At 52.7% G+C, this 12,624-nt stretch overlaps 1 protein-coding gene across 5 annotated transcripts in view; it reads left to right on the top strand.

Annotated features, from left to right (window-relative positions):
- Positions 1 to 12,624, top strand: part of Ece1 (endothelin converting enzyme 1) — a 96,003-nt gene that overhangs the window by 38,052 nt on the left and 45,327 nt on the right. For 3 of the 5 annotated variants that reach the window (XM_046418846.2, XM_046418847.2, XM_058571075.1), the window contains exon 2: positions 6,358 to 6,444. In XM_046418846.2, the coding sequence (XP_046274802.1) occupies positions 6,358 to 6,444 (87 nt within the window). Of the gene's footprint in view, positions 1 to 6,115; positions 6,232 to 6,357; positions 6,445 to 12,624 lie in introns of those variants that run through there. The other 2 variants (XM_046418848.2, XM_046418845.2) reach the window with 2 other exon arrangements.

Raw genomic sequence — 12,624 nt, forward strand, 5'->3', positions numbered from 1 at the left:
CCCTCTGCCAAGTAAATGTCTCGAAGCTGCCTTTCCAGGACAGGGTGTTGGGGGAAGCACGTTCCTGATAAGGTTATTTTTAACTCACTTTATTCCATAGGATTCATGGTTGGTTACAACTAAACTACATTCAGTAAAACAATATGCTCTAGAAATAGACAATCAGGATCGTGGAAAACGTAAACAAAGAAAAGCCAAACATAAAGGCCAGGAAAGTACCAGTAAGTGAGTTTCAGATTTGGCTGTGAGGATCCTGGCAGCCAAGGAAAAAGGGATAGAGGCTGACTCCTATGACAAAAAGTAAAAGCTGGGTGTGGTGGTGCCCATCTGTAATCCCAGTGGCTTGGGAGGCTGAGGCAGAACGATCTCGAGTTCAAAGCCAGCTTCAGCAAAAACTGAGATGCTAAGCAACCCAGTAAGACCCTGTCTGTAAATAAAATACAAAATAGGGCTGGGGATGTGGCGCAGTGGCCAAGTGCCCCTGAATCAGTCTCCGGTACCCCCGCCCCAAAAAGTAATAGTGATGTCCAAGGGTGTCATCCTTCAGAGTGGCGGCCATTTTGTTACTGTCTTGCCTTTTACCCACGGTCCTCCTATTTGACCCTTCCTCGAGTTTACTCAAGCAGTAAATTCTGTTTTTTCATGGTTGAAATCACGGATGCCTGTGCCCTAGTGAAAATCTGGGATATAAACCAACCAGCTGCCTGTGTAGCAGGCTCTCTGCTGGGTGCCGAGGATGCAGGTGCGAAGGTGAAGCCATGGCTGCCTGCCCCCTCAGGTTCTCGCCATCACAGGTAGACACCCAGAGGCCTAAATATCCTGTGGGTGCTGTGCTGGGGCACGCTGGAGGGAAGGGCATAATTCCTTCTGACTGGGGAGGAAAGGAGGGCTTCTTGGAGGAGGAGGCGGGGATCAAGATGGAGAGGGGTAGTTAGAGTAGAGCAGGCAGAGTCCTGGTTGTGGAGAAAACAGCCCCAGGCCCCTTGCAGGTGGGGACCAGGTCCTACTCAGAGCTGCCCCGTCAGCTCGCAGCCAGGGCCTGGCAAGTATCAGGGACTAGCAAGCTTGTGTCGAAGGACACAAGATGGGGCAGGGGAGGGGTGGGGGAGGCTGGGCCATTTGGGGAACCCCTGAGTGCCGGTCCAAGGAGGGGGTGTTTGTTCTTTACACATTGCAGATCAACTGAAGCCCCTCAAACCTGATATTTTATAAAGTGACCATGGCATAGTAATAACAGCTAACACCTGGTGGGCACCTGCTGAGGGCCCCTCACTGTTCGGGTACTTTGTCTATATTAGTTATCAGAGCAGTCCTGATGGGGAGGGACCGTTTGTCTTCTTTATATATTTATTTAAGTTCTGGGAATTTAACCGATGGGGTGCTTTACCCCTGAGCTACATCCCCAGTCCTTTCTATTTTTCATTTTGAGATAATCTCGCTAAGTGGCTTGGGGCTTCGTTAAGTTGCTCAGATTGGCCTTGAATTTGCAATCTTCCTGCCTCTGCCTTCTGAGTCCCTGAGATTATAGGCGTGTACCCCGTGCCCGTTTATTTATTTATTTATTTGGCAGTACTAGGGACACTTACCACTGAGCTATATTCCCAGCCCCTTTTATTTATTTTTAACAGGGTCTTGCTATCCTAGAGGGAGGAACTATCTTAATCTTCCCTCATTTTACAGATGGGACCACTGAGCTCAGAGAGACCACTGAGTCACTTGCCCAAGGTCACACAGCTTGGAACTGTAGATTAAGGCTCTAAACTGAGGTTTGGAAAGACCTTTTACTCACTGTGCCTGCTGAATGTAAGCATTTAGCTCATAGGCAACATGCATGTGCCCTGGGTGCCATGTGACAGTTTAACAGGCCAGCCAATGACGGGCACCAGGAGCAGGAACTGATGGGCACTTGGCCACAGGACGGCATCTCTACAGAGCTGAGCTTCGGAGTAGAGTGTGCAGACAGTTGAGGGTGTGGCCATCAGCCCTTGGCCTCAGAGTTCCTCTCATGGGGCTGCTGTTTGTTGCCTCCGACATGTTCCAGGATTCCTTGAAGATCCCCTGCCTTTGGCAAACCAACCGCAAGAGCCATGGGAGTGACTAACGCTGTCCAGACAAATGGGCCGTGCCCGGGTGGCACCAGGCCATGAGGCCTTTGTTGTCAGAAACGTGAGCATTTATACGTCTCGTTCTCATCCACCCTGGGCCTTCCATCTCCACAGGGCAGGGCTTCCAGCCCTCACTGGTTTCTGGCACTTTCCCCCCATCTAGAGGGGACATGGGGGACCAGGGCATTCTGCAGGGAGCTATGGTTCCACTGCTCATTCTCGGTCTCAGCCAAACCCTTCTGTTGAGCACCAGGCCCGGAGTCAGCCCAGATTCCTCCTCCGCAGCTGCAGGCACACCAAGGCGGAAACTCCCCACAAAGCCAAGGTTGTTCTCCTTTCCCTGCGCTCCTGGGGCCGGGTGTGGCATCTGCAACCGCAAATGAGGCAATTAGGGAGCACAGCGCTGGCCATCCGCCAGCCCAGCACCCCGGTCGTCCTGGGGTACCGACTCCCTGAGGTCCCCACCTGGAGAAGCAGCCCGCCCTCCGCAAAATGCATGGACCAGAGTCCGGGCCCCAGGCCGGCCTGGCCACCTTCTAGCTGTGTGCCTTGGGCTTTGGAGGCTGCTTAGTGAAGTCAGTAGCAACAGGATTGGGAGACAAGCGCAGAAGATCCTGGTCCTTGCTCTCCAGCCTGGTGACAGGAGGGGACAAGTGCTGCCTCCTCCCTGATCCTCAGTCTTTAAGTGAAGCAGAGGAGGGATACTTTTTTTTGTTTTATGGCACACAGTAGGTGTTCATGGCACATAGTAGGTGTTTGTGGCACACGGTGGAGGTCAGGTCTGTGCAGCCCCTCTCCCCTGCCCTTCCTAAATCCCGCTGAGGCCAAGCCTAAGGGGGTGTAGGGATTCCACACAGTGGCTGACTAGCACATCCGGGGGTGGGGCTGCCATTGTTGGAATGTCACTCACCAATGAGGCCCCATGGTGCTCCCCACCCAGTGGAGCCCCGCTAAGCCTTCCCCACCTCGAGGGGGCGGGGGCTGCAGCAGTATTTCAGGAAGGGGGCCCTCAACTTTTGTGTGCTGAAAGATAAACAGGCCTCCATCTCAGTGTTTTGGGGTGCACATAAGCTTCCTGTATGGCCGTGTCGGGGTAGACTTCAGGGTGCCTGGTCTTGGTCCCTGGAGCCAGCGGCCAGCCTCCCTGTCTTGCCTCCCACCTTTGCTCACACATCTGGAGGCTGCAGCCTCAGGCGAGGCCTAGAGGCAACAGACCCAACTTCTGGACCTCCTGTCCAGAGTGGAAGACACCACTGTCCTGCAAGCTGTCCTGGGACACAGCAGGCAAGCAGGTGGGGGGGTAGTCAGGAGATCTTCCCAGAAAGGGAGGTCTCTGAAATGAGACAGAGGAGAGAGAGGAAGCCCTTGCTAAAGGACACTGGCAAGTTACGCCCAGCCTCAGTTTCATTTTCCACCAAAGGGGCCAAGCGGATCTGCTTCTGAGAACAGGTAGGTGAGAGGGGGTGACAATCCCTCACACCCAGGGGCTCCTGGGGAGATGACCGGGATTTAGCTTCGTTTTCAAGGGCCTCTCCCTCGGGCACTTGACACTTTACTGGCAGCCAAGTTAGGGAGGCTGCCTGGGCGGGGCTGGCCTGACTCGGCTGTCCACCTGCCCACCTAAGAAATAGGCCAAGGATGGAAAAAGGAATCTTAGGTAGTTTGATCAAACTGGGGAGGAAGAACTAGATTGCTCCTCTTCGGGTCCCAAGGAAGTGGTGACAGTTTACAGAAACAAAAGCCAGGCGATAAATGTATGTAGATTTAGCAAGAGCACATGTCAGTGGTGCTGATGGGAAGGGGGGTAGTTTTTATTTTTGGCATGAGGAAGTTTAGGAGCTGTTTCAACTCCTGTCTCTTGGTGTAACCCAGTGTTCTGGTGTAGAAGAATCCCAAATGAAGCACCTCTGAAGTCCCTTCTCTCTTTGAGGGGGACAATGGGATTTTTTCTACCAAGGGGGAGTGAGGCAGAAGTTTCAAGAATTAAGATTCTCCCCGCTCACCCAGGACCTGTGCCCCTGTTTTCTTTGGACTTAGACATTACAAAGACAGAAATCTTGAGGATATAAAGGCACCTTCCCCAACTTGCTCCACCATTCATTTTAACACTTGCCCCCCCCATTTGTTCTACCATTCATTTTAAGTAGGGTGCTGTTTGTTGAGTACCTACTATATGCCAGGGGCTGGAGATTCTCTGCTGACAGGCCAGACAAGGTCCCAGCCCTGATAGAGCTTGTGATTCTGGGAAGAGGCAAAGAGCTAGACAATGAAAACATAAAAACAACAAAGTATTAACAGACTACAATAAATTCTCTAAAGGAAAGCAAACAGGCTTCTGTAATGAGAAGGTGCAGAGCTCCTGCGGGTGGCTGGTATATTGCAGGAGGTGGCATTTCAGCTGAGCCCTGAAGCAGGCGCTGGCTGAGAGGAGAAAGATGAAAGAAGAAAGTTCCAGAGGAGACAGCAGCAGCTACAAAGATCTTGGGGGAAGGGGCAACTTGGGGAATCTGAAGAACAGTGAATGCCAGAGAAGATGGGCCTGAGTGGGCGAGGAGCAGCCTGAGATAAGGGACAGGAGTGGCCAGGGCTCTGGGGCCCTGGTAAATGTCATTCCAGGGCTGGCCGAGGGCTTTTAAGCAAGGGGTGGCAAGATGAGAACTTTGGTTCTGAAGACAGCTCTGGCTGCTGGGGAGACCACCAGACAGCAGGTGTGGCAGCCAGGACACTCTGAGGAGCCACCATCTTGCTGATCCTGAGAACTTGGTCGGTCATCTCCCTGCTCTGATCCCGCGCATTCGAACCTGTGTGATTGTGAGAATCCACTGGGAATGAACAAAAATGCATTTTCCGAAACTGAAAAGTATGGTTTAAAGTGGTGTGTCCTCTGGGATTCTGCTGGATTAGGCCTTTTTTGGATTCAGTGTGGCAGGGACAGTGCTGGGCCCCAGAGTCCCCACCTAAACACCGGACACTTAAGAGAGCCCACTCTTCCAGTGGGCTGAGGAAGGCGAGGGAAGGGTGCTTGGAGGGGATACCTGTGTGGAGCTCTCTACTCCTGTGGGAGGGGGGACCCAAGGGTCACTTTCGTGGTTGGTTTGTTTAACAACTTATGAGTTTTGACCTGGTCCAAATCCATGATGTGTTTGTTCTGTTTTTGTGTGCTGGGGAGGGAACTCGGGCCTCTGCACGCTTAGGAGAATGGTCCATTCCTGAGCTACATCTCCAGCACTCTCAAAGCTACAATTCTTCATGTACCCAGGAAGGGACACAACCTTTGAGGAAGAGTGTGGCAGGCACCGGATTACCTTTAGCCAATCAAATGCATATGGCTTTTTTCATTCTATGTCAAGAAATTTCCCTGGAATTCTCTGAAATTCATTCATCCAGCTTTAAAATCCCTGAGCTAGCCAGGTGTGACGGCGCAAGCCTGTAATCTCAGCGACTGGGGAGGCTGAGGCAGGAGGATCTCAAGTTAGAGCCAACCTCAGCAATTTAGCAGGGCCTAAGCAACTTAGTGAGACTCCTTCTCAAAATGAAACAAAAAGGGCTGCGGATGTGACTCAAAGGTAAAGTGCCCCTGGGTACCAGAAACAGAAAAAGAAGGGGGGTGGGGAACAACCCTTTTGAGATAGAGGAAAGAGGCAATCAGAGCTCAGACGGGAGACACCTGCCATTTTTATCTCCCCTCCCCTCCCCTCCTCGCCCAGCCCCCTACATAGCCTTTCTAGCTTGATGGGGACACCCCCTGGACCCACCTAAGCTGAGAGTGGGGAGAACCTCTTTCTTTACTGCCAGGCCTGATACCGACTGGCACTGGGGACCTCATTACTGAGGAGGGAACTCTTGAGAGGCCCTTCCTGCCTGCTAGGGTCTTGAGTCGGGGTCCTCCCCGCGGGGGAGGCCGGGGTCCCCATCTCCTCCGGGGCTCCGGGCCTGCCGGGTTCCGCTCGGAGACCAGCGAGGGAACCCGAGCCGCGCCGCTCAGGCCCCGCCCGCGAAGGTGGCGCGTCGCCGGCGGGCCCTCCCCCCATCCCGCGGCGGAGGCGGCGGGACGGGCACCTCGGGGCGCAGCATGCGGAGCGTGTGGCCGCCGCGCCCGGTGGCCGCCGTGCTGTCGGCGCTGGGGGTGAGCGCGGGAGGGCGGGCGGCCGAGGGCTCGGGTGTCCCGGCCGGGGCGGGGCGCGGGCGCTTCCCCATTCGGGCGCGAGCCATGGAGGCGCTGAGGGAGTCCGTGCTGCATTTGGCCTTGCAGATGTCGACCTACAAGCGGGCCACGCTGGACGAGGAGGACCTGGTGGACTCGCTCTCCGAGGGCGACGCGTACCCCAACGGCCTGCAGGTAGGAGCCGGCCAGGCCCGGGCATGCGCGCTGGCGTGGCGCCGCCCCGCCCCGTCCCGTCCCGCAGGACCCCGGCCGCTCCCCGCGCGGAGGGTCCCCTGCTGGCCGCAGGGCCGCTGAGGCCGGCCGCTCCCCGGGCCTGGCCGGCTTGCCCCCCCCCATCCCCCGGACACCTGCTCCCGGTCACGCCCAGGTGGCAGAGTCGAGCACCCCCTCGACCCGAGTCGTCCCAGTTACCAAGTCACAGAAGAGGCAGTCCCCGTGTTTGGTGGGACTTGTCCCGGGTCCCACAACCCACTGCTGGCGGGATCTAAAACTGCTCCAGCTTTAACATGAAAGTCCCTACATTCCACGCCTGGCCCTGGGCAGCCCACCCTATCTGGGGACATTACCCTTTCTTCCTGCCCCTCCCTGCCCCAGTACCTGAATTTCCTGGGGAAGGGAGGGGGAGGATATGGTTTTCTGTCCCCCTCTCCCTGCCCCTTTTCAACCTACTGGGGCAGCTGGATTCCTCCCTCCAGGGTCTGCCCTGGGGAATCTGACACCCGGACTGGCCAGCTCCTGCCTGGCAGCAGAGCGGTGAGCCAGGCCACCTTTTGCTGTCCTTGCCCTGCACACCTGCCCCGGGGACAGTTCTTGCCAGGGGGTCAGCCCTGGTGGGGTTTGCACCTGGGCAGGTAGGGGTGGGAACGAATTGGAAATGAAGAGAACACCCAGGGTGGCCCTGTGATCTGAGAGAGGAGGACTGTGACCCCCTCAGCCCAGGAGGACTTCTGGCAGTTAGACCAAGAGAGGTGTCTAGGAGAGTCTTGGGGCTGCTTGGGGAACTGAAATCCAGTCAGAACTCCTCCCAAGGGTGAACTTAGGAAGAGTGGGGACAGCGCAGCTCTGGACAGACACACCCCTGAGAAGCTGGAATTCAGACAGCAGTAAAGGGGAGTAGCATTGATTGAGTTCCTTCTCCAGTCAATTCTGTTTTGATTTTTTAGTGCTGGGGATTGAACCAGGGTCCTGGGTGCATGCTAGCCAAGTGCCGTACTCCTGAGCGATACCCCAAGTCCTCCAGACTAGTTAGGTAGGCCCAGGGATATCCAAACTCATATTCCAAGTGCTATACACACTAAGATTCAGTACTCCTACCTATGTGGTCCCACTTAACCTTCAGGACCACCACTAGGAGCTGCAGAGTGACTTCTCCCAACTCACAGATAGGGAAACTGAGGCCCTGAGAGGAGAATAACCCAACTTAGCTTGGTCACAGACCTAGAAGTCTGGGAGAGACAACCCAATCTGCCTAAATCTGCTTCCCTGTGAACCCTTCAGAGGCTAAATCCAGCCGGAAGTTATTTTTCTGTAGCAGGCATTTTTCCCTTCACAAATCAAAACAGAATCTAATCAGCAATCTTTTTTTTCCATCTCATCTTCCCCAGAAGGTTCTAAATATATCAGCACAAAAGTATCAGAATTCACAACAAAATCACATGCTGTGCCGTTATTCCGACAGCAGCCCACTTGGGTTTACAGCCTTTTTCAGATCAGCAGTACATTCATCCAGGTGCACCCCCTGGCAGAGTGCAGGGAGCCCACTCTGAATCCAGGGACCCACTGGTGGGCGTGGGTGAGGTGCCGCATCTCCATCAGTCCTCATTCCCTCATCTGTGAGATGGGATCAGAGAAAGTGCTTGGAATGCACACTCCAGCGTCTGCTAGGAGCACTGTTGTTTTTATGACCTATGAAGTAAGGGCCAGCATGGCCATGGTACAGACAGATGTCAAAACTGAGCCCTAGGGACAAGTTGGGGACATCCTGTGGCCATATCGCTGTCATGTGAATTGGAGGTCAGTTGGTATCCCCATGTCACACTGCCCAGCTGGGTATATTTTCCACTTGCCATGCAAGGAAAGGCAAAAGGGTTAGCCCAGGCTGGGACATTTCTGTGGGTACCTCACTTGGCTTGCTTGGTGCCCAGGGCAAAATTTTGTGAATTCTCCAGTGCCTGCGTTTCTGAGTTAAGACCTGTCTACCTCAACTTACAAGGCAGAGTTGGGTTTCTGCTGTTCTTTTTTTTTTTTTTTGCAGTATTAGGGATTGAACTCAAGGGCACTCGACCACTGAGCAACACCCCTGCCTCCCCCTTTATTTTTTTAAGACAGGGTCTTGTTAATTTGCTGAGGCTAGCCTTGAATTTTCTATCCTTCTGCCTCAGCCTCCCAAGTCATTGTGCACCAAATGCACAGCTCAAGGCACACTTTATTATTATTATTAATTCAATTCAATGCTTTTAATCCTTTGAAGGTCTTTTTCCTATAAAATCTTTACATGCTCATTTGTGGTTAAAAGAGAGAGAGAAATATAAAAAAGGATTTAAAAAGAAACAGAGATCCCACTGCTCAGAGATAATGGGTTCTAGTTTTTTCTATGCATACATGTGTGTGTTTGGTGCTAGAGATTGAACCTAGGACTTTGTGCATGATGCTGGATATGTGCTCTTCCATTAGCTACTTCCTTGGTCCCTTTTGTATGTATGTGTGTGTGTGTGTGTGTGTGTTTAAAGATAATTGAGCTCACTCTTTATGTGTCCTGAATTTTGCATTCAGTGCCATTTCATAATCATTTTCCATGTTAAAATCTTCCAAAACATGCCACCACTAAAAATCTATAGAGGGCTGAGGTTTGTGGCTCAGTGGTGGAGCGATTGCCTAGCACATGTGAGGCCCTGGGTTTGATCCCCAGCACCACATAAAAATAAATAAGTAAAATAAAGATATTGTGTCCATCTACAACGAAAATATTTTTTAAAAAAATCTGTAGCTTTTGTGCATATTATTTATTCAATCTAGTATAGATGAACAATTAGGAAAATTGTCATCACACTACAGGTGACCGTCTTTAGCCTTTCAGGTTATTCCATGGTCTGGATGCTTGAAACATAACTGCTCCCTCCATGTTAGCCTTTTAAAGATGGACTGTGAACCCCCAAATCTTCCTCTTTTAATTGGCAACTATAAAAATAAGCTATTTGACAGCCATGGTGGTGTACATCTATCATCCTAGCTGCTTAGGAAGCTGAGGCAGGAGGATGGCAAGATCAAGGCCAGCCTTAGCAACTTAACGAGACCCTGTCTCAAAATAAAAAATAAAAAGGGCTGCTGGTGTAGCTCCTGAGTTAAATCCTCAGTACAAAAAAAAAAAAAAAAGAAGAAGAAGAAGAAGAAGCAATTAGCTCTAATTCCAAAGTGATCAACACCAATAGCTAATAAATGAAAATATAAATTTTCATCTCTCAGCTACACTTGCCACTTTTATTACTGGATGTGTTAACAAAGTGCTGAATTTAGCTGGAGGAAAGTTCTACCTATACCTTATTTGAAAGCAGTTTTCCTTTATCTTATTATCTTATTTTAGGCGAATTACTTACAATCCACTCAAATGAGTTGTTTGAGGGCTAAGCCTATTTTTATTTATTTATTTAATTTTTTTTTTTTTTTTTTTTGGCCTTTTCTTTCTTGGTGCTAGGGATCAAAGCCAGGGATTTGTGCACACGAGGCAAGCGCTTTCTCGCTGAGCTACATCTCAGCCTCTAAGGCACCTCGTCCTAACCTGGAGCCCTCGCTCTGTCCCTCGTGGCCTTAGACCTTAAAGCAGCTCACTCACACAGCTTTATAAAATGGGTTAATAATGTTGCAACTCACCTCTGGGAGCTGCTACAAATATTCAAATGAGGCCACAGAGGTGAAAGTGGTCTCAGTGCTCAGAGCACAGACCTGGCTGCTAGCAGAATTCTCCGAGAAAGTCACCATTTGTAACATCTCAGCCCTTATGTACCAGCTTTCCCTGCTTGGGCCTTGGCCTGCTAAAGCCGGAGCCTGGTCGCCCCACACTTGTACACTTCAGGGGCTTGAAGGGAAGTAGCCTTGGTTGCCCCTGCAGCCAACCTGGGAAGCCTCCAGCCACAACCTGTGACACTCATCCAGTGATTTCTCAAAATCTTTTAGTTTTATTTTTTAGGAATACTGAGATATTTAAGTTCACAGGGCAGTTGTTTGGAGGGTGATTCTGGAGGCAGACCCATTCAGGACTTAAAAAAGCCTTCTCTGCTTAGCAGGGGGCCTTTCAACTCTCTACCAGTTACAAGATTAGACTCTTGGCCTGAAGGTTCTAGAATCTGAGACAGTCCCATGTGGGGCTTCATCCCAGCTTCCTCACTTAAGAGAGGGGACACTGATGAGGCCCAGAGGCTGCCCAGGCGCATGTGATGGAGGCTCGGCCGGCCTCTGACTTCTTTCTTCCCTGTGCCGCAGAGATCTGGGTATTCATTCTGGAAATCAAAGACAGCTGGGAAGTGTTTCTCTAAATATCGGACCTGTAAGGTGTCCCCTCCCCTATGATGGGAAAATTTTAAGCTATTACTCAAAGATCAGGCTTGGGGACCGGATGGTAGGGAGGGCTCAGGCAGATGGCGGGGGACAAGGCACCATAGGTTTGCTCTGGGCTGACCCCAGTGGCCTCAGCAGGAAGTCCACCTCATGGAAACTGTAATGAAAGAAACTTCCCCAAACTGACACCCTTGTGGAGGCAGGGCCCCCCCGCTAGGTCACGGTCTGTCTGTTCTGAAAGGCTGACTCCAGGGCAGCCTGCTCCCCTGCCAGCCCTCGGAGCAGCTGGGCTTCTGGAGGCAGGGGGTGGGCTCCCCACCAGACCTTTGAAAATGGCTTCCTGTCTGCCGCTCCATGCGGCCTGGTCACTGGGGGACCTGGCTCTGGCTGGGAAGAACCTGGCTCCCCGACTCTGAGAGCCAGGCTCCCCGCCCCTGCTGCTACTGGCGAGGCTCCTGGGCCCCAGGCGTCCCTGTCCTCACCTGCAGAACTCGTTCTTGCTGAAAGGCTAGGTGAGCCGCGCACTTGGTTCTGTAACCGAATCTTTATCCCCGATTAGGGCTTTGTTTTTTTGGCTGTGGAAACCCTGGGAACTCCTGGGCCCAGCAGCTCAGTTCTCCCCACCCCCCCACCCCCAGGCTTTTCTGGATCCAGTGCTTCCTCCTTGGTCTCCTCCGCTGCTCTCTGCGGGGAGACGCTCCTTTCCCTACTGCTTTCGTTCTCTCTGAGCCTCACAGGATGATGCTAGGAAATAAGGCCGGCCAGCGGGGAGCGCCCACCCGGCTCGCAGCTCCATCTTCCAGCCTTTGGCTCTGGACTTTGGCCAAGGGCCACTTCCCAGTGATGTTCCCCAAGATGGATTGGGCTGCTTGCCACTAATCCTCTGCCCTCTAACTGGCCACAGCCCAGTCTCCCATGATTGACAGGCCCTTGTTTCTTTAAAAGGAAAGCGAGAAATTGCTCACCTCTCCCCTTGCTGTGACATCATCTCCTGGGATGGTCCCCAGGGTCCTATGCAGGGGGCAAGGCAGGTGCAGTGGGGGCTCAGAGAAAAGGGACTTGGCTGAGCAGGTGGCCGGAGGGAGCAGAGTGGTACCTGGCCCAGCCTCTGCCCTGTCCGTTGCACCCAGAATTGGCCAGTGCTGCCAGGTGACTTTCCCTGCCCCGGGGAGCTGCCTCTGGATCCGCTCTGCCCTTCGAGGTGAGGCCTGAGCAGAAACCAGGAGGCCTTGGCCCGGCAGCCCAAGTCGAGCCAAAAACATGCCACGGGTTAAGAATCTCTTTTCAGATTCTGTTTGTGGTTCTTGCCTGGAACTATGAGTTTTTAATTCAATTCTGGCCTAATTCTAATTTAATTTCCAGCAGACACCATCTGTTTAGATTCAGCACTTTGCTTGACATCGAACAAGGACTCCCAGCTTGACTCGGCTCCTCTGGCACATGGCACGGTCGCCTTGGGACGGGGTGCCAGTCCTGGAGAGATGGGGCGCCTCATTGTCCTCTCTCCTTATTCTTCTCCTCCGCCCCCCTTCTGTGCTTCTTCTGGAGCTAACGCTAGTACCTACTCTTAGGGACAAAACCAGAATCATACCGTCTGTGACAAATCAGAAGGCTCAGGACGCCAGGCACGCAAGCATTTCCCAGCTGCCATCAGTGCCTCTTCCTCCCCGTGCTCCCCACTCCTCCCTCTTCTGCCTTCTAGTTTGTCCCCCCCTCTTCCCCCTCCTCAGTACCTCTGCTCTGGCTGGCCTCCGTGTCCCCTCACCTCAGCATTTTTGAGTCTCCCAACATGGCGAGGGTGTC

Source organism: Marmota monax, unplaced genomic scaffold (genome assembly GCF_021218885.2).
Source record: "Marmota monax isolate L192 unplaced genomic scaffold, Marmota_monax_Labrador192_F-V1.1 WCK01_AAM20220418_F8-fsc00008, whole genome shotgun sequence".
NCBI classification, from domain to species: Eukaryota; Metazoa; Chordata; class Mammalia; order Rodentia; family Sciuridae; genus Marmota; species Marmota monax.